The 24,292-nt window shown below is 40.5% G+C and overlaps 2 protein-coding genes across 2 annotated transcripts; both read left to right on the forward strand.

The window, feature by feature from the left end:
• Positions 1-4,400: 4,400 nt before the first annotated feature.
• LOC125377383 (scavenger receptor class F member 1-like) lies at positions 4,401-6,508 on the forward strand. The gene is made up of 3 exons (XM_048390446.1): positions 4,401-4,449; positions 4,609-4,667; positions 6,117-6,508. Exons 1-3 carry the CDS (start codon positions 4,436-4,438, stop codon positions 6,506-6,508), a joined length of 465 nt encoding a protein of 154 aa, XP_048246403.1. The 5' UTR covers positions 4,401-4,435.
• Positions 6,509-14,001: 7,493 nt separating this feature from the next.
• On the forward strand, positions 14,002-23,508 carry LOC125377384 (multiple epidermal growth factor-like domains protein 10). Its single transcript, XM_048390447.1, has 4 exons — positions 14,002-14,078; positions 14,602-14,786; positions 19,612-20,581; positions 23,208-23,508. Exons 1-4 carry the CDS (start codon positions 14,002-14,004, stop codon positions 23,506-23,508), a joined length of 1,533 nt encoding a protein of 510 aa, XP_048246404.1.
• Positions 23,509-24,292: the final 784 nt, after the last annotated feature.

Raw genomic sequence — 24,292 nt, forward strand, 5'->3', positions numbered from 1 at the left:
CTACTACTACTACGACTACTACTAACACTACTACCTCTACTACCACCACCACTACTACTACCTCCACTTAGATAGATCTACATACCATTGAAGCAAAAACTACGCCATATACGCCAAATACCACCAACACTACTACACTACACTACACGAATACTACTACCTCCATTACTACTACTACTGCCACTACTACCTCTACTAATCCCAACACTACTACTACCACCAACACAAGTACTACCACTACTACTACCACTACTATTACCACTACTACTAGACCGCCTCCGTGGCATGGTTTCTCACTAGGCGAGCACTATAAATCGGCATCAGTCCGGACTAGTACAAGCAGCCACACACACGCACGCACACACGCCCACCATCATTTCTACCACTACCACTACCACTACCACTACCACTACTACTACTACCACCACACCACTACTACTACCACCACACCACTACTACTACCACCACCACTACTACTACTACCACCACCACTATTACTACTGCTACTTCTACTACTGGTACTTCAACTACTACTACAACTATCTCTATTACCACCACTTCTACTTCTGCCACCGCCACCACTACCACCACCACTACTACTACTACCACTACTACTACCACAACAAGTACTACCACCAGCACCACCACTTTTACTACTACCACTACTTCTACTACTGGTACTACAACTACTCCTACTACTACTTCTACAACTACTTATGCTATCATCACTAGTGCTACTATTACTGCTTCTACTACTACTTCCTCTTCTACTTCTGCTACAACAACTAACACTACCACTTCCACCACCACCACTGAGATAAATCTGTATACCGTTGAAGCAAGAGTGAAGACAGCATTACTACTTCTACCGCCGACACTACTTCTACTACTACCACCTCCACATGCTCCTGGTCGTTGAGCATGTGTAACAGTTCCAGTGATCATAACGTGCTGCTTCCTGAGTTTGACTTTCACCCGTTTGGAGCGTTCCGATCAAATAGCTCCGGCACGAGTTTCAAATTGACACAGAAATCGACTGACCGTTACAGGTGTCCCCTGCTATTGTTTATGAGGTTCGAAACAATGTGTCCATGCCACGATTTGCCCCTGCACATCTGACACTTGGTTGTGCTCACTTTGACGCTAATGTGACCAGGGACCAGTGTTACGACACACACGTCTTACATTCAAGACACTTTGGTCAGTGACAGTTATGATTGTGATTACACTTTCTTAGTAAAGTACAGTTGTTTATCATTTATTTGGTTAAAGTCCCATCTCGGATTTGGAAGTCCGACAACTGGTAGGCTAGATCACGTAGCTTTCGGCCATGGGATCCGTGCCAATGTATAATGTCAGAGCGGTACACAAAGTACTTGATCTACACAAGAAAGTGTTATCCCAACTATATATTTGTTACATTTGACCGCATTCTTTGGTCAGTGTCTTCCCGCTTCTGTATCGTGTGTCCATGTTCTCATGTTGTTTTTATTATCATGTGATCTTGGTTTATTTATTTTCAACTTGCATACACATGGGTGACCCTTCAGTAGTTGCCTAGGGCAACCATTATACTGAGGTTAAACCACCAGACTCACTTTCACAGAATGATCTCAGGATGGCGAACCATGAAATAAACAAGAATGCCTCGCCGTGTGAGGTGTCAGAAACTATGCTGTGGAATGGGGAACCCTATATACATGTTGTATCGTGTCATGGAAGGAGACTAGCACCACTTCATTGTGAACATATGTGTCATTTGAATATAGACAAATGGTTTGAAAACAGAACAACTAGTTATGTTGCTGCAGCAACTAGGAATCTAGTGTAGACGTTGTTGTTGTCATTGTTTGTCCACGAGACCATGCAGTTGTATTACCAAGCACGTATCCCTTTTCAATTCCATAGTTCATTCACGGAACGTTGAATGTAACTGTTTTTTGCAAGGATCCCAACCCACAGTCCCATCTGTCAGTCTGTCAGTAGTATTTAACAAGGAAATTAAACATGAAAACGGATGTAAAATCATGTAACTGTGCGTTGTTTTAAAGCTTTGGCGGCGTTGAGGCCTTGTGAAATGCGCGATACGTGAAAACATGTCCGTTTCATGTGGATGATTAAATATATTTTAGCGATGTGCCATCTTCCTGGTCATCGGGAAATATAATATACTGGAGCGGTGTTCTTTTTGGAAAATGTCACAATTGCATTTCAGTTTGCTTTCTCAAGTAAAAAGCATTGGTAATAATACGTCTGATAAGCCATAGGTATTACATAGATAATGCCTAGATAATACATGGGTAATACATGTATAATGCCTAGATAATACATGGGTAATACGAGTATAATGCCTATTTGATACATGGGTAATACGTGTATAATTCCTAGATAGTACATGGGTAATACGTGTATAATGCCTAGATAGTACATGGGTAATACGTGTATAATGCCTAGATAGTACATGGGTAATACGTGTATAATGCCTTGATAGTACATGGGTAATACGTGTATAATGCCTAGATAGTACATGGGTAATACGTGTATAATGCCTAGATAGTACATGGATAATACGCGTATAATGCCTAGATAATACATGGATAATACGTGTATAATTCCTAGATAGTACATGGGTAATACGTGTATAATTCCTAGATAGTACATGGGTAATACGTGTATAGTGCCTAGGTAGTACATGGGTAATACGTGTATAATGCCTAGATAATACATGGATAATACGTGTATAATGCATGGAAAATGCAACATCGGAAAATAAAATATACTGGAGCATGAATAAACAAAAGCTAATCAAGAAAGTTAAAGAATGATTTGTGTAGTATGTTGAGTCTCTGGCATCTGCTTAGTGTTGACAACCGGCGAGTTGTAAAGTTGACCATATGACCTATTTCCTTATTACATTGAATTTTGCCATAAGCCAATATGCGTTGGATGACTAATATATAATATTTCCTACTACGCATCTCAAATTTGAAATGACTGATCTCACAAACCATTTTCTAAGTATCGTTTGGGAAAAACTGTTTCAACTGTTTCATTTTTTGTCTATAGTAAATCACATCCGTCAAATTACACCTGATAAACCATAGATAATGTCGCAGTGAGGAACTCGCTCATCGCAGAGTATGAACTAGATAGAGGTCACATAGATGTAACAGAATGTAAATATTGTGTACCAATATTGTACGGGTTTGGTGTAGACAACCCACGAGTACGGGGATAATGTTGACAACCCACGAGTACGGGGATAATGTTGACAACCCACGAGTACAGGGATAATGTTGATAACCCACGAGCACGGGGATAATGTTGACAACCCACGAGCACGGGGATAATGTTGACAACCCACGAGTACGGGGATGATGTTGACAACCCACGAGTACGGGATAATGTTGACAACCCACGAGCACGGGGATAATGTTGACAACCCACGAGCACGGGGATAATGTTGACAACCAACGAGCACGGGGATAAGGTTGATAACCCACGAGCACGGGGATAATGTTGACAACCCACGAGCACGGGGTTAATGTTGACAACCCACGAGCACGGGGATAATGTTGACAACCCACGAGTACGGGGATGATGTTGACAACCCACGAGTACGGATATGATGTTGACAACCCACGAGTACGGAGATGATGTTGACAACCCACGAGTACGGAGATGATGTTGACAACCAAAGAGTACGGGGATGATGTTGACAACCCACGAGTACGGAGATGATGTTGACAACCAAAGAGTACGGGGATGATGTTGACAACCCACGAGCACGGGGATGACGTTGACAACCCACGAGTACGGGGATGATGTTGACAACCCACGAGTACGGGGATGACATGACAACCCACGAGTACGGGTACGGTGTTGACAACCCACGAGTACGGGTGTCTGATAACGGTTCCACAGTCTTGTAATGGTGCTTGGTGGTTCGTGGAAAAACATGTTTACAGCCGAAGATGATTCGCTTCCATGCAGTCGGCCGATGACGTTGTTGCGTTGGGCTTCCGTCAGTCGTGGCATGTTTTCGCTGTTCACTCGCTGTAAGATTGTGATCGGAAGCAAATGAAAACCCAACTTTTTGATATCCAAACAAGTGATGTTGCACCTGCATGTCATGTTGGTGTGTTTCAGCGCCATGCTCTGACGTGTTTGTGTTTTTGCGATTTTCACAAATCAATCTCAATCCATGCAGAAATGACCAGTAAATTTTGGTATAAATTTTGTCTGGATATCGGCAACACTACATTTGCGTTTCTTTTTTTGCAGAGTATATATATAGCAAATCGAAACATAAAAACACAAATGATACTTCCCCCTCTTAACGGAAGAATAAAGTCCGCCGACAGTCAGCAGTTACAGTCAACCGACAATATAACCCTGAAACCGCGGCTACATCTGTCATACACCAACATTGGAAATGCTCCGCTCTCAGTAAGTAGGTTTAATGCACACACTTATTCAGTATCATGATCGGTATGTTATGATGATTCATAAGGTATATATTCCTTTCCATTTTCTCGTCACGATTAGGCTGCAATACTGCCGAAGTGACGTTAAATCTTAACTCACTCACTCACTTTCCATTTTCAGACACTTCAAGACTTCTTTGTCGATTCTGTGTTTGGCGTTCATTGTACTAACCATACGAGGTAAGTTTGTTAAATATACAGTGTTTAGTCACGATCTCCGCCACATAGGACCAGTATGTGACTAATACAATATCTCTTCTGAAGACATTTTATCCAACACAGATATATAGAATACTAAACGAGCTCCCGTGTAATACCAATTTTATGAAACGAGTTCAAAGACAACTATTCACGAGTTTCATAAAATTGGTTTAACACGGGAGCGAGTTTAGTATTTTATTTATTACTTGCCATTTATAACGTTTTTAGAATTATACTGTTGAGTATGAATAGGCCGACACCTACACGATCCACGGCCGATTGAGTCAAATGAGTCCAATTGAGTTTAACATAATACTACTTCAAACACTTCAACAGTTAGAACGTATGAATTTAATACCATACAACGGTCAACCTTTAGAATTCAGGCGTCCGTTCCACAAAATTATCGTAGGGCTAATCGCAACTCACATACTTTAACTTAGACTAACTTCTGTCGTTGCGCTACACTACGATCGCCTTGTGGAACGGGCCTTGCACCTTAAAGTTTACAATCACGTCACAATACCCGATGACGTAAATTGTGGAATTTTGTTGCACGATCCATTGGCGAAACAATGCCATGTGACGTTAGCCTAGCAACAAGGTTGCTGGGGTCATCGGGTGTGCATAAGCTCCTCTCAGTGATCTATCAACTCCATACGCAATGTTGTTGAATAAGCCAAGGGATGTTGAGAGCTTTCAATATTTGTTCGTGAAACGTGTTCCGAGAGTACATAAGCACGCGTTTTGGTATTACACGATGTATAATACAGCTGTATGTTTATTAAACGGGTGATCTCTTCACGGGCAAGTAATAGAAGGGCTTATTGGACTGTGGATACTCTTTGTTCCTTGCGTCTCATGGCCTTGGACATGGGCGTCTCAGGGTCGATGTAAGAAAGCCTATTTATGATCCTTTGTGAAATTTGTCAAAATCACTGTCCGTTTCCGGCAAACTCGCACCATGGTTATAACTCTTTTAACCCTCCGGTTGTCTCGAACTTGCCTACGGATAAGCGAAATGTGAGAGACGGTTCAGGATAATGTTTATTAATATGTTGTTCTAACTATGACATTTAATTGCGCCGCTTGTCGGCGTGAGTAGAAACATGATTGAGGAAAAGGAAAGGAACGAGAGGTATGTACGTACATGCTTTCTGATATCTGACGGCTAGTCCGGACCTTAGTTGGGTCGGGTCGAATGTTTCGAACTCCCGGATAAGTCGAACTGTTTCTCTAGTCACCAGGAGTTCCCGGCAATATTCGTCTTGGTGAACTTATGGTTAAACAAAAAGCATTTGAAGTGTAGGTATATGGCAATGTGCATATCAAACAATTTTTTTACTTGACATCCCCAACTTGACCATGTCACAGTTATGTCCCCTTATTGATTTCATATGGAATTTCATCCTGATTCTATGTTTTCAGCCACGCCATGCCGTAATGGTCAGCACTGCCGAGAATGTGACGATGACGGAGACTGCTCAACACAGTGTGAACGTGGATACTTTGGGAAGAAATGCAGGTCAGAGTGCAGCAGCAGATGCACACATAAGTCGTGTAACCTCACAGCGGTAGGCATCGAGACTTGCACGGAGGGATGTGTTCCAGGATTCATGGGTACAAGCTGCAAGATACCATGTGGCAACCCTGGGACACAGTGTACGGAGTGTGAAGGTGGATGTGATGGCGGGTACTGCATGCTGAGTCCTACGTCGTGTGTTTCTGGATGTGTTGACTCCTACTATGGCCTTGACTGTAAGCACTGCTCTGAGAGATGTAAATCATGTAACAGGTCTACAGGAATATGTGTCCTGTGAGAAGTCATGTGAGAACTGTGCAGGATCTTGTGAGTCTGGATGTGAAGGAGGCTGTAAACCTGGCTTCTATGGACATTGGTGTGATGAGGTGTGCAGTGAAAACTGCCGCTCTGGTCCCGACAGAGATTCAGTTTCTGTCTTGGAATGTGACAGAAATACGCCCAACAACTGTATCCGGGAGTGCGACAACAACACAGGAGATTGTATCCACGGTTGTAATGTCGGGTGGTATGGTACTAACTGCTCATCTCGCTGTAGCTCGAATTGTGCAAATCTGTCCTGCACTGAGTCAGGAGCGTGTGTTGATGGTTGTGCACCAGGGTATGCTGGGACTGACTGCTCATGCTATGAGAACTGTATTCAAGATATTTGTCACCCCAACTTCGGACACTGTGTGAAAGGATGCATCAACGGTTATTATGGTGCCTTTTGTAACAACACCTGTGAGATCTGTCTTGACGGCATATGTGATTGGGAATTAGGAACCTGCATTCGAGGATGTAATTTTACTGACCTTTGATGCAAATCGACCTGTACACATGATTGTCCCTTAGATGTTTGCCTTACTGATATGTCTTGTGAAGGTAGGTTCTTGAAATATGCATTTATAGATAGATCAAATAATCATATATACCATCACTTTGTGTCTTTATCCATTGTCCATGCTGAACGTCTTTTCGGGACCCAGGATGTTGTTTGAAGATGGATGTGGGGAAAGAAATACCATTGAAGTTGTATTTATTGACCAATGTGTATTTGTCTTCACAATTCAGTTAACAATCCCATCCATCTCAAAATACGACGACGTCTCTGCAACATCCTTTAACATCATGTGACATATTTAACCATTATTGAAAAAGTCAGAGTGCAGTTCAATCGCCTCTGGAATTAACCATTGACTGTTACTTGTCATGTATTGCACGTGCATGGGGTAAATCATTGGTCGCGTTTGAACGTGTGTGCTTGGGTAGCTCCGTCCATCACCTGCATTCTTGCACTTTTCAATTTTTTAATAGTCGCTGTCGATCTCCTCCAGTTTCATAAAAGCATCCAATCAGTGGGAATGAAGCAAAAACAGCATGTTTTCAACTGTTAATCACATTGTCAACATACTCAGACCTATTGTCACATGTTTCCCTGACTATTGATGTGTTGTTATTCAGCAGGCAAGCAGGCGCAGATGGATATCAAGTATATCGTAATAGGACTGTCAACATTGCTTGTTCTTACTGGCATCCTCTGTGTATTTTGTTTTGGAAAACGCTGGTCGAAAAGAAGGTTAGTCTTCAATTGCGCCACTGTTTTTTCCTCGTATTTTGAGTTATTTTATGTTTCTCTGCATAAACATCAGAACACAAGCGACAATAGACTATTTACATATCGAAAGACATTTAGTCAAAACTAAAATCTTTTAAGGAAGGAGTATTTCCCAAATGATCCAGGATGTACTTACTTAGCAGGTACGAGTCTCCCGAGATATCGTGGATCCAAATCCCAGGATAGACCAAAGTATGATCATTGTCTGTCAACATCATACACGTGCCAGTGGGCGTAAACATGCTGTATCATCTAGCTCGATGAAAAAGGTCTTCCAAGCTATTGAGTGTTCATGTCTTCTTTTTCCTTTGTATTTCACAGTAAATTTCATTAACCTTCTCAATGTATACACAGGAACGCTGAAGCACACAACTACATAGTCTAGTACGAGCCTCCATCAAACAGATATTGGGAAATAAGAGAATCAGATGTGGACCAAGAATGTGACTACCCTGAAAATGAGTCATCTGGTGTTTTGGCAAAACAGCTTCAGGAGTCACACGGTAGAGGGGCGCACGGTGACATTTCCTCCGATGATACTTCTGGAGACAACCCGTCGTACACTCACCTAGTGAGGGACATCGGTGTCGATGATAAAACAACCGATATCAAATATATAACACCATCTGGGGAAAAGGATGTGGAGTAAACTATAATTTCGAAGGCAACCCCTATCCCTCCCACTTGTGGAGGTTGAAGGGAACCTTCCCAGACGTTGCATATATCTATGTTAGATAAATCTCACAGACACTGTAAGTAGGGAAAGTGTGGTTGATCATTGGATGTGCATCAAGTGAGGACATGACGTACTATTTTGTAATATTTTGTTTGCAAAATATTAATATGGGAACAAACACCATTATGAAGCATTTTAAAAGAAGCACTGTTACAAATGTAAGCATGAGAACGAGTAGGGTGCTTGTGCCAAATGTGACTGCACAAATTCGAACTCTCAAATTCGCCCCTGCAATTGTTTTTCTCAAACACGAACAGAAGACTGCTTGTCAGAGACACGGGACATATTTTTGAAGGTCAAGTTCAGTTGTTTTTATGCATATTTGGTTGAAAAAGTAATAAGTTTATGTTCCATAGGTTGGATTTTGGAACTGTAAGCAATAACGTACTTGACTTTGCTGTGGGACAGTTGCCGATCCTGTGATGGTTAAGTTTGCTTTGTTTTTGTGTGCTGCACGTGAAGCCTATGTATATATGGATATTATGTATATACAAGGATATATCTGTCCATTGTTTTTATGTGGTTTTCGTCTGTTTTTCTTTATATTGAAAATGAGTGAGTGAGTGAGTTAATATTTTAAGTCACATCGGCAGTATTTCAGCCATATCGTGGCTTGAACAAGTTAGGCATTGATATTATATATTAAAAGCTGTCATCGAAGGACAGTACAACAACCAGCAATATATCACAGATTATAATTTTAAAACTAGTTTTAGAGCAATAAAATAATCAGTTACAATTCAAACGATACAATATAAAAACGGGCTGTAGATCGCCAGCAACCAAAGTTAGGCCACCATACTAGGGACCATGGGGACTTACGGTACTTCTGCTACCTACATGGTACCTCAGCAGGATTTACACCATCCCTCTGGGCACTGGCGATTATCAGACAAATTAGCCAAAGAGTTAAAATCAACAAAAATACTACGATTAAGATCACAGAGAAAGGAAATGATACCTTGAATGATACTGGACTTACGTACCTTCCCAGGGGGACAATTATTTTACGATACTTCAACTCCCTGTGAAGATACAGCCACCAACAATCTCAGTTATAATTTCATTCCACCAAATTAAAATTCATTTACCTTATACTACACATATTATAATCAAAATTTATCTATTATTCTATTTCTTTTAAAAAACCGATGAATAAATGAGTACTGATTTGATTAAAAAGATCCTTTATGGATGTAATTTTGAAATATTTATCCCTTGTGATGGAAAAATCAATGCAGTCAAGCAGGACATGCTTGACCGTGATTCTCTCATCACAAGGGATGCAAAATGGAGGATCCTCACCTTTCAATAAATATTCGTGGGTATATCTGCTGTGGCCAATACGACATCGTCGCATAATGACCTCTTCAAATCTGGACTGACAGCCCAAGTAGGTGTAACCGATAGATGGTTTAATTTCATGTAATTTATTGATACCTACTTGGGTGTCCCACTTCTTCTGCATGAGATCCCTGAGTGAGTGAGTGAGTTAAATTTTACATCGCATCGGCAATATTTCAGCCATATAGCGATGTGAACTAGGTTGAACAAGTTAGGCATTTAGATTATATATTAAAAGCCGTCATCGAAGGACAGTACAACAACCAGCAACATATCACAGATTATAAATTTAAAACTAGTTTTAGAGCAATAAAATAATCAGATACAATACAAACGATACAATATATAAACGGGCTATAGATCGCCAGCAACCAAAGTTAGGCCACCATACTAGGGACCGTGGGGACTTACGGTACTTCTGCTACCTACATGGTACCCCAGCAGGATTTACACCATCCCTCTGGCCACTGGCGATGATCAGACAGATTAGCCAAAGAGTTAAAATCAACAAAAATACTACAATTAAAAGCACAGAGAAAGGAAATGATACGTTGAATGATACTGGACTTACGTACCATCCCAGGGGGACAATTGTTTTACGATACTTCAACCCCCTGTGAAGATACAGCCACCAACAATCTAAGTTATGATCTCATTTCACCAAATTAAAATTCATTTACTTTATACTATACATATTATTATCAAAATTTATCTATTAATTCTATTTCTTTTAAAAAACCGATGATTAAATGAGCACTGATTTGATTAAAAAGATCCTTTATAGAGGACACTTTGAAATATTTATCCCTTGTGATGGAAAAATCAATACAGTCAAGCAGGACATGCTTGACAGTGATTCTTTCATCACAAGGGATACAAAATGGAGGATCCTCACCTTTCAATAAAAATTCATTTGTATACCTGCTATGGCCAATACGACATCGTCGTATTAGGACCTCCTCAAATCTGGACTGACAACCCAAGTAGGTATAACCAATAGTGGGTTTAATTTCATGTAATTTATTGTCTACCTGGGCGTCCCACTTCTTCTGCATTAGATCTATGATGTAAGATCCAATGACAGGTTTATAATCACTATAAGGTAAAAGAAGTGGTGTCACAGATTTGTTGAGAGCTGCTTTTGCTGCAGCATCAGCCATTGTGTTGCCTTTTATGCCCACATGACTGGGCAACCAACAAAAGACGATGTCGTATTGGCCAGTGGAAAGATTATTATAAAGTTCTAAAATATCTAAAATAATTGGATGATTAGAAGAGACTTTTTTCAGTGCCTGAAGACAAGACAAAGAATCAGAAAAGATGATAAATTGTTTATATGCAGACTTTCGTTGGATGTATTTTAAGGCTGTAAGAATAGCATTGGCCTCAGCAGTGAAAATAGAGCTAGTGTCAGGTATTCTAGATGAGATATGGTTTAATCCAACGACAGTGGCACATGCCACCTTGCCACCGTCCTTGGATCCATCAGTTAAGATTGAACGGTGGGTGTCATATTTATTACTTAATTGTACATATTCCTGTTGATAGTTGATTTGTGTCAGATTTAATAAAACGGGTTAGAGAAACGTCTACTTCTGGCCTCACCAGCTGCCAGGGTGGAGTAGACAAGAGACGATATGGTGAGATAATATCTAGATCTATATTTGCAGCAATTATGTGTGATTTCATCCGAATTCCAAGTGGTGGAATCAGCTTTGTTTTTTTCTGAAACAGCTCTTCATATAGGGGTTGAAAAACGGAGTCATAAGCAGGATTAGAAGGATTAGAGTGTAATTTAGTGATATATTGAAGAGACAATTTAACACGGCGTTGTTTCAAAGAGAGTTCATCAGCCTCGACATAGAGACTGTCAACAGGAGAAGTTCTAAAAGCACCAAGACACAGTCTGAGTCCTTGGTGGTGGATTGAATCTAGCTTTTTTAAATTACTCTTGCAAGCTCCAGCATACACAATGGAGCCGTAGTCCAATTTAGAGCGGATTAATGATCTGTAAAGGTGAAGGAGGGTTGTCTGATCCCCTCCCCACTTAGAATTCGAGACGACTTTTAACAGATCTAGGGTCTTCAGGCATTTAGTCTTTAAATATTTGATATGTGGTAGAAACGTCAAATGGTGGTCGAAAATTAATCCCAAAAATTTGTCTTCTTTAACAACCTGAATTGGAGTGCCATCTAAAGAGAGTTCTGGATCTTTATGGGGTTTATATTTCCGACAGAAATGTATACAATTTGTTTTGGTCTGTGAAAACCTAAATCCATTCTCAAGACACCATTTATGAATTTTATTGAGACACAACTGTAACTGTCTTTCAATGGTATGCATATTTTTACCACGACATGAAATATTAAAATCATCCACAAACAATGACCAATCTATTGAGTCATTTAATACTTTAGATAAACTATTTATTTTGATGCTAAACAATGTGACAGACAAAATACTGCCCTGTGGAACCCCCTGATCCTGATTATAATGATCAGACAGGGTTGATCCAACACGAACTTGAAATTGTCTGTCAGTTAAAAACTGTGATACAAATTGAGGCAAGCGGCCTCTTAAACCAAAGTCATGTAAATCTTTTAAAATACCATGCTTCCAAGTGGTATGATAAGCTTTTTCAAGATCAAAAAAGATTGATACAGCATGTTGTTTGTTTATAAAAGCATTTTTAACAAATGATTCTAAACGAACCAAATGATCAATTGTACTTCGGTTTTTACGAAATCCGCTCTGGATATCACTGATTAAATTGTTGGTTTCTAAAAACCAAACTAAGCGATTTTTCACCATGCGCTCCATGGTTTTACAAACACAGCTAGTTAATGAAATAGGTCGGTAATTGGATGGATCTGTATGATCCCTGCCAGGCTTTGGTATGGGTACAACGATGGCATGTCTCCACGAAGGAGGAAAATGTCCTGTTGTCCAAATATCATCGAAAATATTCAATAGTGTTGTGAGACAAGATTCAGGCAAGTGTTTTAGAAGCTGATAATGGATATCATCAGCACCAGTTGCAGTATCATGAGCTTGTGCTAAAGCAGTGTGTAGCTTATGTAGTGAAAACACTTCGTTATAATCTTCGCCATTGTCAGAAATAAAATTGACTTTTTTCCTTTCTTGTTGTTGTTGATACTTCTGAAACTTTGGATTATAATTAGACGAAGAAGAATGTTTGGCTAAAGTTTCTCCCAGTTTGTTTGCAATATCTGATTTTTCTGTCAATAAATTATTATCATCTATGAGATGATGAATACTTGATTTGGAACCTTTGCCTTTGACTTTTTGGATCATGTTCCACACCTTTGACATAGGCGTGCGAGGATTTATTTTGGAAACATAATCCTTCCAGGTCTGTCGTTTAATGAGTTTAAAAGTTCGTCGAGCCTTGGCATAATTAATTCTTACATTATTCAAATTATGAACAGTAGGATGGCGTCGAAAGTATTTCTCAGCCTTCTTCCTACGCTTCCTAGCTTGTTTGCATTCATAAGTAAACCATGGTTTACGAATATGTGGGTTCACAGAGGACTTAGGAATAGTTTCATCAGCTATACCTTTCAGTTGATCGGAAAACAACTGAATCGGGTCAGGAACATCCATAAAAAGGTCGTGTTGCAATTTGTCAGTACATATGTTCTGAAATAACGGCCAATTTGCCTTAGAAAAATTCCATCTTGTTATAGGTGGATCATCAGTGGGGTTTATAGCTGCAATTACTGTCGTAAAATGATCACTTCCACAAAGGTCATCATGGACTGACCATTCAAATTCATTATATAAGTTAGAATCTGTGATAGACAGATCTAATGCAGTGTACGTACCTGTTACAGGATGTAAATATGTGTTCGAGCCGTCGTTGAAGATGCATAGATTATTTATTATTTATATTGGAACTTCCCCATAGAGGGTTATGCCCATTAAGATCACCCATGATGATACAGGGCTTAGGTAGTTGGTCAAATAAATCCTAAAGGTCAGACTGCTGCAAATTTGAGGATGGAGAAATATATGGGGAACAAAGTGTGAAAGTTATTTGTAGAGTAAGACGGACAGCAACTGCCTGAAGGTTACAATGGAGATGAACCGGACTGTGGATGATGCCCTGCCTCACCAAAATGGAAGCACCGCCGGTGGCTTTATCACCTGGAGGTGAAAAAGAATGATAGGAAGTGTACTGACGCAATTCAAATTTATCAGTATGCTTAAGATAGGTCTCCTGTAAACTAAAAGCTGATGGTTTATAGTCTTGTGCTAATAACTGGACTTCATTAAAATTATTCCTTAGTCCTCTGCAATTCCACTGAATTACGTTAGGAGATTGAGTCATGGTGGCTCAATCGGTGAACGCTCACGTACACGTGAGGAGGAAGGACTCCTACTACTGCTCTGTGACGATGGGGTGACATCCATGTCCCTGATGTGACCCATGTCATTTCTGTTTGAATAGAAATGGATACTGTTGGAGGAGTTGGAGGGGTAGAGATAGCAGCAGCAGGGTAGGTTCTGGTAAGTGGAGTTGACGGGGCCTGACTGTCAATAACCTTCTTTGCCTCGAAAAATGATATATTTTGTTCAGGTTTTAGCCTGATGATTTTTGATTGTTTTTGCCACACTGGACATAATTTCGAGGAAGCCAGATGTTTGCCATTACAGTTGGAACATTTAATGTCAGCTGTACATCCAGTGCTGTCATGGCCGTCACCACAGCGATGGCAGACGACAGAGTGATTACAGGATTTAGACCCATGTCCAAACTTTTGGCACTTGAAACATCGGAGTGGATTGGGGACATACACCTCCACTCCGATGTTGAGATAACCAGCTTTAACAGATTTAGGAAGGGTCGACAGTGCAAAAGTAAGCATATACGTATTTGACGGGATGATGTCACCGTCTCTGGATTTCATTGTGAAACGCTTCACTGCACTTACTCCCTGACTAGTCAATTCATCTGTAATTTCTTGCTCCGACATGTCGGACAGGCAACGAGCTCTGTCACGAACAATGTCTCGGCAAGAATTTAAGGTTTTGTGTACGGACACAGCAACCTCAACTTTTGCAAAAGTAGATAAAGATCGCAAATTGAGAGATTGCTGTCTCCGTGAACATTCAACGAGAAGAGAGCCACTACGAAGACGTGTCACATTTTTGACCTCTCCGCAAATTTCTGAAACTGCTTTTGAAATGACGAAAGGATTAATCTTTAATGGTTGCTTATCAGCCGCCTCGATCACAATAAATCGGGCCCAGGAATCCAATTCACAAGATAATTTTTTCAGTTTGATCAGATTCATCTAGATCCACATGTCTACGTTTTGATCGGTTTGAACCAGGGTATTGGTGAGACATGATGAAAGAAAGTAATTCAGCACCCCTGCTCCCCACCCACCACGGAGAGTTACAAAGAACGGTGTTATGGTGCACCGGATATCCAAGATGCAAACACCAGGGATACAGAGATGTTATACTCCAGCAAATATGACGCAAAGAGCAATATTTGTATACCAAATTAAATGCCAGGCTGGTTCGGCCCATGACAAGAAATTGGATACATACTGAATTTGGAGGTCAACATCACCAGATTGGCCCATGAGCCACCGCCTTCTGGCATAAGACTCTAGGCAAATTGGTACATAAATAGTTTGAAAATTCAAGCATGATATACACGTCCAAGTCTATAGCTAAATAATACCTTTATAAAAATCACGAGAGTGCATACACAATTTTATGCACAGGGCTTGGCATCGGGCCCATTCTACCACCCGTCTAGGTGAAGTTAGGGTCAAAGTGGTGTGTTGGGCAAAGGAACACCGGTTCCTGGCTCCAGTGCCCTCAACCACCAGACTCCCTTCCTCCACCGACACAGGGACGCAACCCACGGCAAACAGGTTGCCCATTTTAGTCGCCTCATACGACCAGCAATGGGGGGCTGTGGAAATATTCTGCCCCGGTTCCACACGGGGGAAGAGCGATTAGCGTTAACCAGCACTCACCACGAGGAGGTTGCTCTTCACGAGTGCCTATTGAAAATGAAAATGTTTCCTGAACTAGAAATAATAGAAATCTGAGAGACGGCTTTATCTATTTCCTATTTAGATCTATTCATATAGATTGGTGGTGTTTTTAACAAGTTTGCTCTTTAAAGGGGACCAAAGGAATATTTATTTATGTTTTAAATACTGCCGATGAGTATTTTTCATTGTCCTTTACTTGTTGTCATGTATTGTAACCTCTTTCCTGGAAACATTTACCATACATGTATAATGTTTTGAGAAATACGAAATTATGAATGTTTATATATACATACTAGCATATAGAAAGTATACTTATCTCTTATATTGTGTTGAAATAGACATATTTCAATAGTTTATGCCATGTTCAAGTGGTCCTTCTACATTTATGGTAAAACTATGACCTTATCCTCCTGATCCTCATCATAAGAAGATACCCACAATCCGTGTATCATTTCTTGTGAACTTAATGTCGGTGCTTTGGAGTTCCCATTAAGTAGATGTCAGGGAAGGATTCATTAAACTGTTAAATGTCGACATCACCCAGAACGAAACCCATTGAAACTTTCTTTATCGCCTCCTGCTTTGATACGATTGGCAACCCACGATAACTGGCATGGTACTGACAACCAACTAATACTGGTATTGCGATACCAACCCACGAGTACGGGAATGGTCCTGACAACCCACTTATACTGGTATTGCGATGCCAACCCAACAGTACTCGTATGGCACTGACTACCCACTAATACTGGTATTGTGATGGCAACCTGCGAGTACTCGTATGGCACTGACTACCCACTAATACTGGTATTGCGATGGCAACACACGAGTACTGGTAAGGTACTGAAAACCCATTAATACTGGTATTGTGACGCCAACCCACGAGTACAGATAGGGTACTGACAACCCACTAATACTGGTATTGCGATGGCAACCTGCAAGTACTCGTATGGTACTGACTACCAACTAATACTGGTATTGCGATGGCAACACACGAGTACTGGTAAGGTACTGACAACCCACTAATACTGGTATTGCAATGGCAACCTACGAGTACTGGTATGGTACTGACAACACAAAAATACTTTAATATTTCCATGGCAACCTACGAGTACTGGTATGGGACTGACAACCCACTAATATTGGTATTGCGATGCCAACCCACAAGTACAGATAGGGTACTGACAACCCACTAATACAAGTATTGCGATGGCAACCCACGAGTACTCGTATAGTACTGAGAAACCACTAATACAAGTATTGCGATGGCAACCTACGAGTACTGGTATGGGACTGACAACCCATGACAACTGGTATTGCGATGGCAACCCACGAGTAATGGCATGGTACTGACAAACCACTAATACTGGTATTGCGATACAAACCAACGAGTACTGGCATGGTCCTGACAACCCACTAATACTGGTATTGCGATGGCAACCTGCGAGTACTCGTATAGTACTGACAACCAACTAATACTGGTATTGCGATGGCAACACACGAGTACCGGTAAGGTACTGACAACCCACTTATACTGGTATTGCGATGTCAACCCACGAGTAATGGCATTGATCTGACAACCAACTAATACTGGCATTGCGATGGCAACCCACGAGTACTGGTATGGTACTGACTACCCATTAGTACTGGTATGGCGATGGCAACCCACGAGTACAGATAGGGTACTGACAACCCACTAATACTGGTATTGCGATGGCAACCCACAAGTAATGGTAAGGTACTGACAAGCCACTTATACTGGTATTTCGATTGCAACCCACGAGTATTGGCACTGTACTGACAATCCACTAATACTAGTATTGCGATGGCAACACACGAGTACAGATATGGCACTGACAACCCACTAAAACAGGTATTGCGATGGCAACCCACGAGTACTGGTATGGAACTGACTACCCATTAATACTGGTATTGCGATGCCAACCCATGAGCACTGTTATGGTCCTGACAACCCACATATACTGGTACTGCGATGGCAACCCACGAGTACTGATATGGTACTGACAACCCACTTATACTTGTATTTCGATTGCAACCCACGAGTACTGCCATGGTCCTGAGAACCCACCAATACTGGTATTGCAATGCCAACCCACGAGTACAAATAGGATACTGACAACCCACTAATACAGGTATTGCGATGGCAACCCACGAGTACTCGTATAGTACTGATAACCCAACAATACTGGTATTGCGATGGCAACCTACGAGTACTGGTATGGGACTGACAACCCACTAATATTGGTATTGCGATGGCATCCAACAAGTAATGGCATGGTACAGACAACCCAATAATACTGGTACTGCGATGCCAACCCACGATTACGGGCATGGTCCTGACAACCCACTTATACTTGTATAGTACTGACAACCAACTGATACTGGTATTATGATGGCAACCCACGAGTACTGGTATGGTACTGACAACCCACTTATACTGGAATTTCGATTGTAACCCACGAGTATTAGCATTGTACTGACAATCCACTAATACTGGTATTGCGATGGCAACACACGAGGACTGATATTGTACTGACAACCGAATAATACTGGTATTGCGATGGCAACCCACGAGTACTTGTATAGTACTGAAAACCCGGTTATACTGGTCTGATGTCTGAATTCGCGACTAGAATTCGCACGTATAAGTATCAATTGGACTGATACACCAACGATGAAAATGCTCCTCTCTCATTATGAGTAAGCAGATTAAATGTTTACTAGTTAACTTTAACAGAGTTATATGTTAGTTATGATAATACATATCGGTATATTTGTGTTTTTCCCTTTTCAAACATATCATTACATCTTTGCCGGTACTTTATCCAACTGTTCACTTAAACAATGTTCAAAATATACGTGGGTAATACATACATTGCTATACTCGTCTCAGTCAGGCATACTGTTTCCAGAACAATTTGTATATCAAAACGTTTTGCAGTGAACTAATAATAGAAACGACATCTAAAGGGAACAAACTGAAAGGTTGTCTGATGTACAAAAAACTAGTTGAAATTGAAAGTTCATCAAGTACAGTTCGACAACATGTATTATAGATAACTGTTATCATTGGTCTGAACACATTCTATTCATGAGCAGATTCATGAGGTAGGTCCTACCACTTCGCTCGATACACCAACATTGAACATGTGCTTCCCTCAAAACGAGTAAGTATTACAAGTGTTTACTTGTTTTCTGTTACACGGTCTTTTTGTTGAGATTATAGATGGGTATATATTCCTTTTTTTAATTTTCAGACAGATCATGATATCTTTGGTGATCCTATGTTTTGCGTCCGTTGGACTTTTGATAGGAAGTAAGTTTAACAAATCTTCATTGTTTTATTCAGGTATCTGCTTCAGAAGATAAGAACAATGTGCTTAATAAGTCAGAACAAGGAGATGATTTCAAAGGTCTGTAACTCGCATAAACACAATATCCTATTTTGACAAATCTTTTCTTGCTATCGCAGTGATTATTCCATTATTAACGAAGTTCGACCTAAATCGAGTTACAGGGACTTCGGCAATTTCTTTCGTTATTTGGAACAAATGTGACCCATTGATCTAATGCGTCTAATTTGCTGTCATAGCTTTGAATACTTGTTTATGTTATTCTCATCTAAATATGTATTCTATTTTGCATAGCAACACCCTGCAAAGATGGCCAGCACTGTGCAGTTTGTGATGAAACGGGTGACTGCTCATCAACGTGTCACCCTGGGTATTTCAACAAGCGATGTACATCTACGTGCAACAGTGGCTGCAGACATAAAGCGTGTAAACTGCTCAAAGGCAGTGGCATCGCGGCGTGCATCCATGGCTGTAATCCCGGACTCCAGGGTACAAGCTGCAACATACCATGTGAACATCAGAGACAGTGTACAGAATGTAAAGGCGGATGTTACGACGGCTACTGCCAGATTGGGTCAGCATGTGTTTCTCGATGCGTGGACTCCTACTATGGCCTTGACTGCAAGAACTGTTCTGATCAATGTCAATCGTGTAATAGAAGCACTGGAATGTGTGAGCAGTGTCATTCTCCATACACTGGCCCCAACTGTGAGATGCCATGTGAGAATTGTAAAGGAACATGCAAGGCTGGATGCGAAGGAGGCTGTAATCCTGGATTTTATGGTCATTGGTGTGACAAGGTGTGTAGTGAAAACTGCCGCGCCGGCCTTGACGCAACTTTTGTGCTAGAATGTGACAGAAATGTCTCCAACACGTGCATCATTGACTGCGACAAGAAGACAGGACATTGCATCCACGGTTGTAATCCCGGATTTTATGGCCAACGGTGTGAAAAGGTGTGCAGTGAAAACTGCCTCCCTGACCCCAACGGAACTTTATCATCAGCATGTGACAGAAATGTCTCCAACAATTGCACCCCCGAATGTGACAAAACGACAGGATACTGCATTCGTGGCTGTAATCTCGGATGGCATGGTACTAACTGCTCATCTCGATGTAACTCAAAGTGCGCAAATCTGTCCTGCACTGAGTCAGGAGCGTGTTTAGATGGTTGTGCACCAGGGTATGCTGGGACTGACTGCTCCTGCTACGAGAACTGCATCAAACATATTTGTCACTCTGAGAATGGAACCTGTGTGAAAGGGTGCGACAAAGGTTACTATGGTGCATTTTGTAACATTTCCTGTGAGATATGCATCGATGGGGTTTGTGACGAGGAGTTTGGAACATGCATCAAAGGATGCAACATTACTTATGATGGATGCAAATCCACCTGTTCAAGTGACTGTTCGATAGACATCTGCCTTAATCAATGTACATGTGGTAAGATAATATTCATTTCAATAATAATACTAAATGTAATTATTTGTATCAATTTTCTCTCTCTGAAAATTGATTTTATTCTGAGACAATTTTCGTTTATGCTTTGAAACAAATTGACGTTTGAGTTGAGTTTGACAAAGCTTTAAACTGTATTTTTACAAATTGCTGCAGCAACCATGATACATAGATATATGATAGACTTGAGGTAAAAATACATTTTATTAAGAAAATATAAAAACATTACACATAAAAAAAACCCAGAGAACAAGGGTGGAACATATGGGTATATTTCTTGTCATCTTAACATGTCTTATGTTGAGTACAAATACCATGTATGTCATATTGTCATAATAGTGTTTAAGTGGAAGTTAATACGATAATTCCCAGATACAATATTCAGAAGTCCTCCACTGTTCAACATGTACAGTTATCCGTTATAATTCACTAGCTGTTACAATACGACATAGCTATGCAATATCCATATGTATAGACATGTAATATAGATACGTATATCGGAAGAAGTCATGTCATGGCTGGTAGGTATTTCCACATACATCCGTCCATTTGTGGGTGTTCTTAACTTGTTTCAAGTAGTCTACGCGTACAGTGGACTCACGTACCGACACAAGCCTCATGTTGTGAGAGCTATTGTTACAGTAATCCTCTCAATGCCTCGATACAGAGAGGAAACTGGAGAATGAGACCGAAAATATGTGCCGGCGTCTTGAATAGACAGTTTCCGGAGTTTGAATAATGATCTAGTAACTATGATTTAACGGGACCGGGAATACTTTTAGATCGGTTAAAATAGAGTGCCTGGGTCTTCACATTCCGTCGTGTTAGACAGTCCTATGTATTCGTCGATGTATCTGCAAAAAAATAAGAAACAAAATTGAATACCCAGCACAAACACAAACTTCAGCGCTTGACAGACAGATATCGTGCTCTCTTCTCTCCTCTCCTCCTGGCTATTCCAACATGATTGTATTTAACGGCATTGTAAACGTCTCATTAACTTAACATAGCATCATTTTATTCAGCAGGTATGCAACCGGAGGTTCATAGCAGCAACATCATAATAGGACTGACAACAGTGCTGTGTCTTGTGGGAATCCTGTTAGCAAGCTGCATGTGTCTTCGAAAATATTCATCAACAAGAAGGTAAGCTTTTAATAGTTAAAACGGCAAATAATATGAAAAAGGGTTTATTTATACATTTTGCAAAGCACACATGCGAACTTCCGTAAAGATTGAGATTCGGGGATGAATTCTCCAGCCGCCTTTGTCGATCACAATATATATAGAACATGTGTGATTAGATCATTTAAAATGTAGAACGGGTGTGAATAGTTCATTTAATACATAGAACGTGTGTGACGAAGTAAGGGTCATTAGATTACTGTGAGGGTTTTCGACGTCTGAGCAATTCATCACAAGCTGTAGATTGAAAACAACTGGATGTTATTTGCTTGTCATGATTCATCTTCGTCTTCGTCGCAAAAATGTCGAACATGGCGCCTTGTAACGCATCAGTGGCGTTTGTGTTGTACATGGAATCAGATAAGCAGATACATAAAATTGGGGAAGTAAATATGGCGACTGAATTTTTTAACGCCATGAACAAATCTTAGATTATGATGCTGAAGCAGAACTGCTTGAAATTGACCAATCCCTCGATCTTTTTTCTAATTACCTCTGCACAGAGATCATTCACATTACCAGTTATTCCAACATGGACTTCTTCCATATAGCGCTAGGCAATAAGTTTGCATATGTCATGAAAAGGTCAAAGTTGAAGATCACGATTAGAAAAACAACTCACAAATGCTTGTGGTTACACGTGCTGAACATAATTTATGCATTTCTCATCAAACTTGGTAGGATGAGACCCTGCTTTGAAAAGGGTTTGATCAATGTTTGTGACAGATGCAACATTACATTTCGAGAACCGGTTACCTCTAAATACACTGAACTTTATATTTACATGTTTCTTCAGACGTAATTCAGAATTAGAATACCGTTTGTATTAGTTTCATATAGCCAGTAATGGTACTCTCGTTTCACCGGATTTTCTGGTTCATCGGTCACTTCATTGTCTGGTTTGTTTACAGGTTGGCGTCGCATGGCAGGAGTACTGCTATACTGCAGGCAATAAATACTTACTTTATGTATGCAAATTGTGTGAATGGCGGGTTCTACCGGTAGGGCAGGACATGTTAATCCTTTTCGCGAACACCTGGTGTCATCACTGACTTTCAGTGGTCCATCCATATAATTTCCACAATTATTTTCCCTTTACGTCAGGTGGAATCGGTTTTGGCAGAAAATCTTGGCTTGTTATTCTCTTGCATTAATAATTCATTTTTAGAAATACTTCCACAAACGATAGCAATTGCATTTATATCAAACGCTATATTTTACTATTATTAAACCTTCTTTCAATATAGGACAAATCAAGCAGACCAGTACTTGGAGGCGTACCAGCCCGCGTCCATGTATTGGGAAATAGCAGATGAAGATGTGAATCTAGGAGGCCAACCACTTGATACCGAGGCGAGTGATGCACAACTCAGGGAAGTGCAAGACCGTGAAGCGGATGTTGCATCGGATGGTACTTCTGAAGACAGCCTGTCCTATTCTCACCTTGTGAGGACCTCTGTGTTGATGGCCAGAAAACTGTATATTATAAACACATGCCATCAGCAGCGGAAATCACAACCACGGCCACGAGCTGAACATCCGCCGTGAGCTTCTTAATGTGTTAGCTGGACACGTTGCTCTTTTAGGGCAAAATAGTAATACTACATGAGTTCAAATAACAGGTACCTCTATTCATTTTCTTTGAACCCATTTAGTCAGCATCCCACGACGACTACAACATTCTGCCATTGTAGTTTGCGTGAAGCCAACCTTGCTTTATTGTAATCATATTTTGATTTGGGGGAAAAAGATAAGATACAGTCCTTACTTACCTTATACATTTGAAACACTTTTTTGGAGCAGGTTCTTAAAAAATGCCCTCATCTGAAATTGCTGTCTTGGAACATACAGCATACAGCCACTAGTTCAGCACTTGGGAGGTCATAATGTACTGCAGGCAATATACTTCATACAACAGTGTCACAGTAGCTGCACTTACCCGATATCGACTCACAGCACGTGTTGTCTGTTTGACCTGAAAGCCAAAGGTGTTCTTTGTGCAACATGTTCACTTTACACATTGAATCCTCATGTATGTAACCACACCTGTTTGGCATGTTCATGTTTTTTTTTATTAAATCATGCATTTTCTGAAGTCAGTATGGCAAATTAAACCATTTGAACACTTTCAGGAGTCTTTTATCTGTTGCAAACCGAAATTGTTTCAGATTTGGTAAAAAACATAACTTTGCATTAAATCTTATTCAATGTCACAGGAAATTTTGTTGTGCAGTATATATCATCAGCATTTGTTTGTGAATCACTATCAAATAGTGAGCGTGACCGTTTCCTGGCCCCGCATGCACCGAAGGTGAAGATCAGCAGAGATCTT

The sequence above is a fragment of the Haliotis rufescens genome, unplaced genomic scaffold, assembly GCF_023055435.1.
Source record: "Haliotis rufescens isolate VD_foot unplaced genomic scaffold, xgHalRufe1.0.p SCAF_9, whole genome shotgun sequence".
Lineage (NCBI taxonomy): Eukaryota > Metazoa > Mollusca > Gastropoda > Lepetellida > Haliotidae > Haliotis > Haliotis rufescens.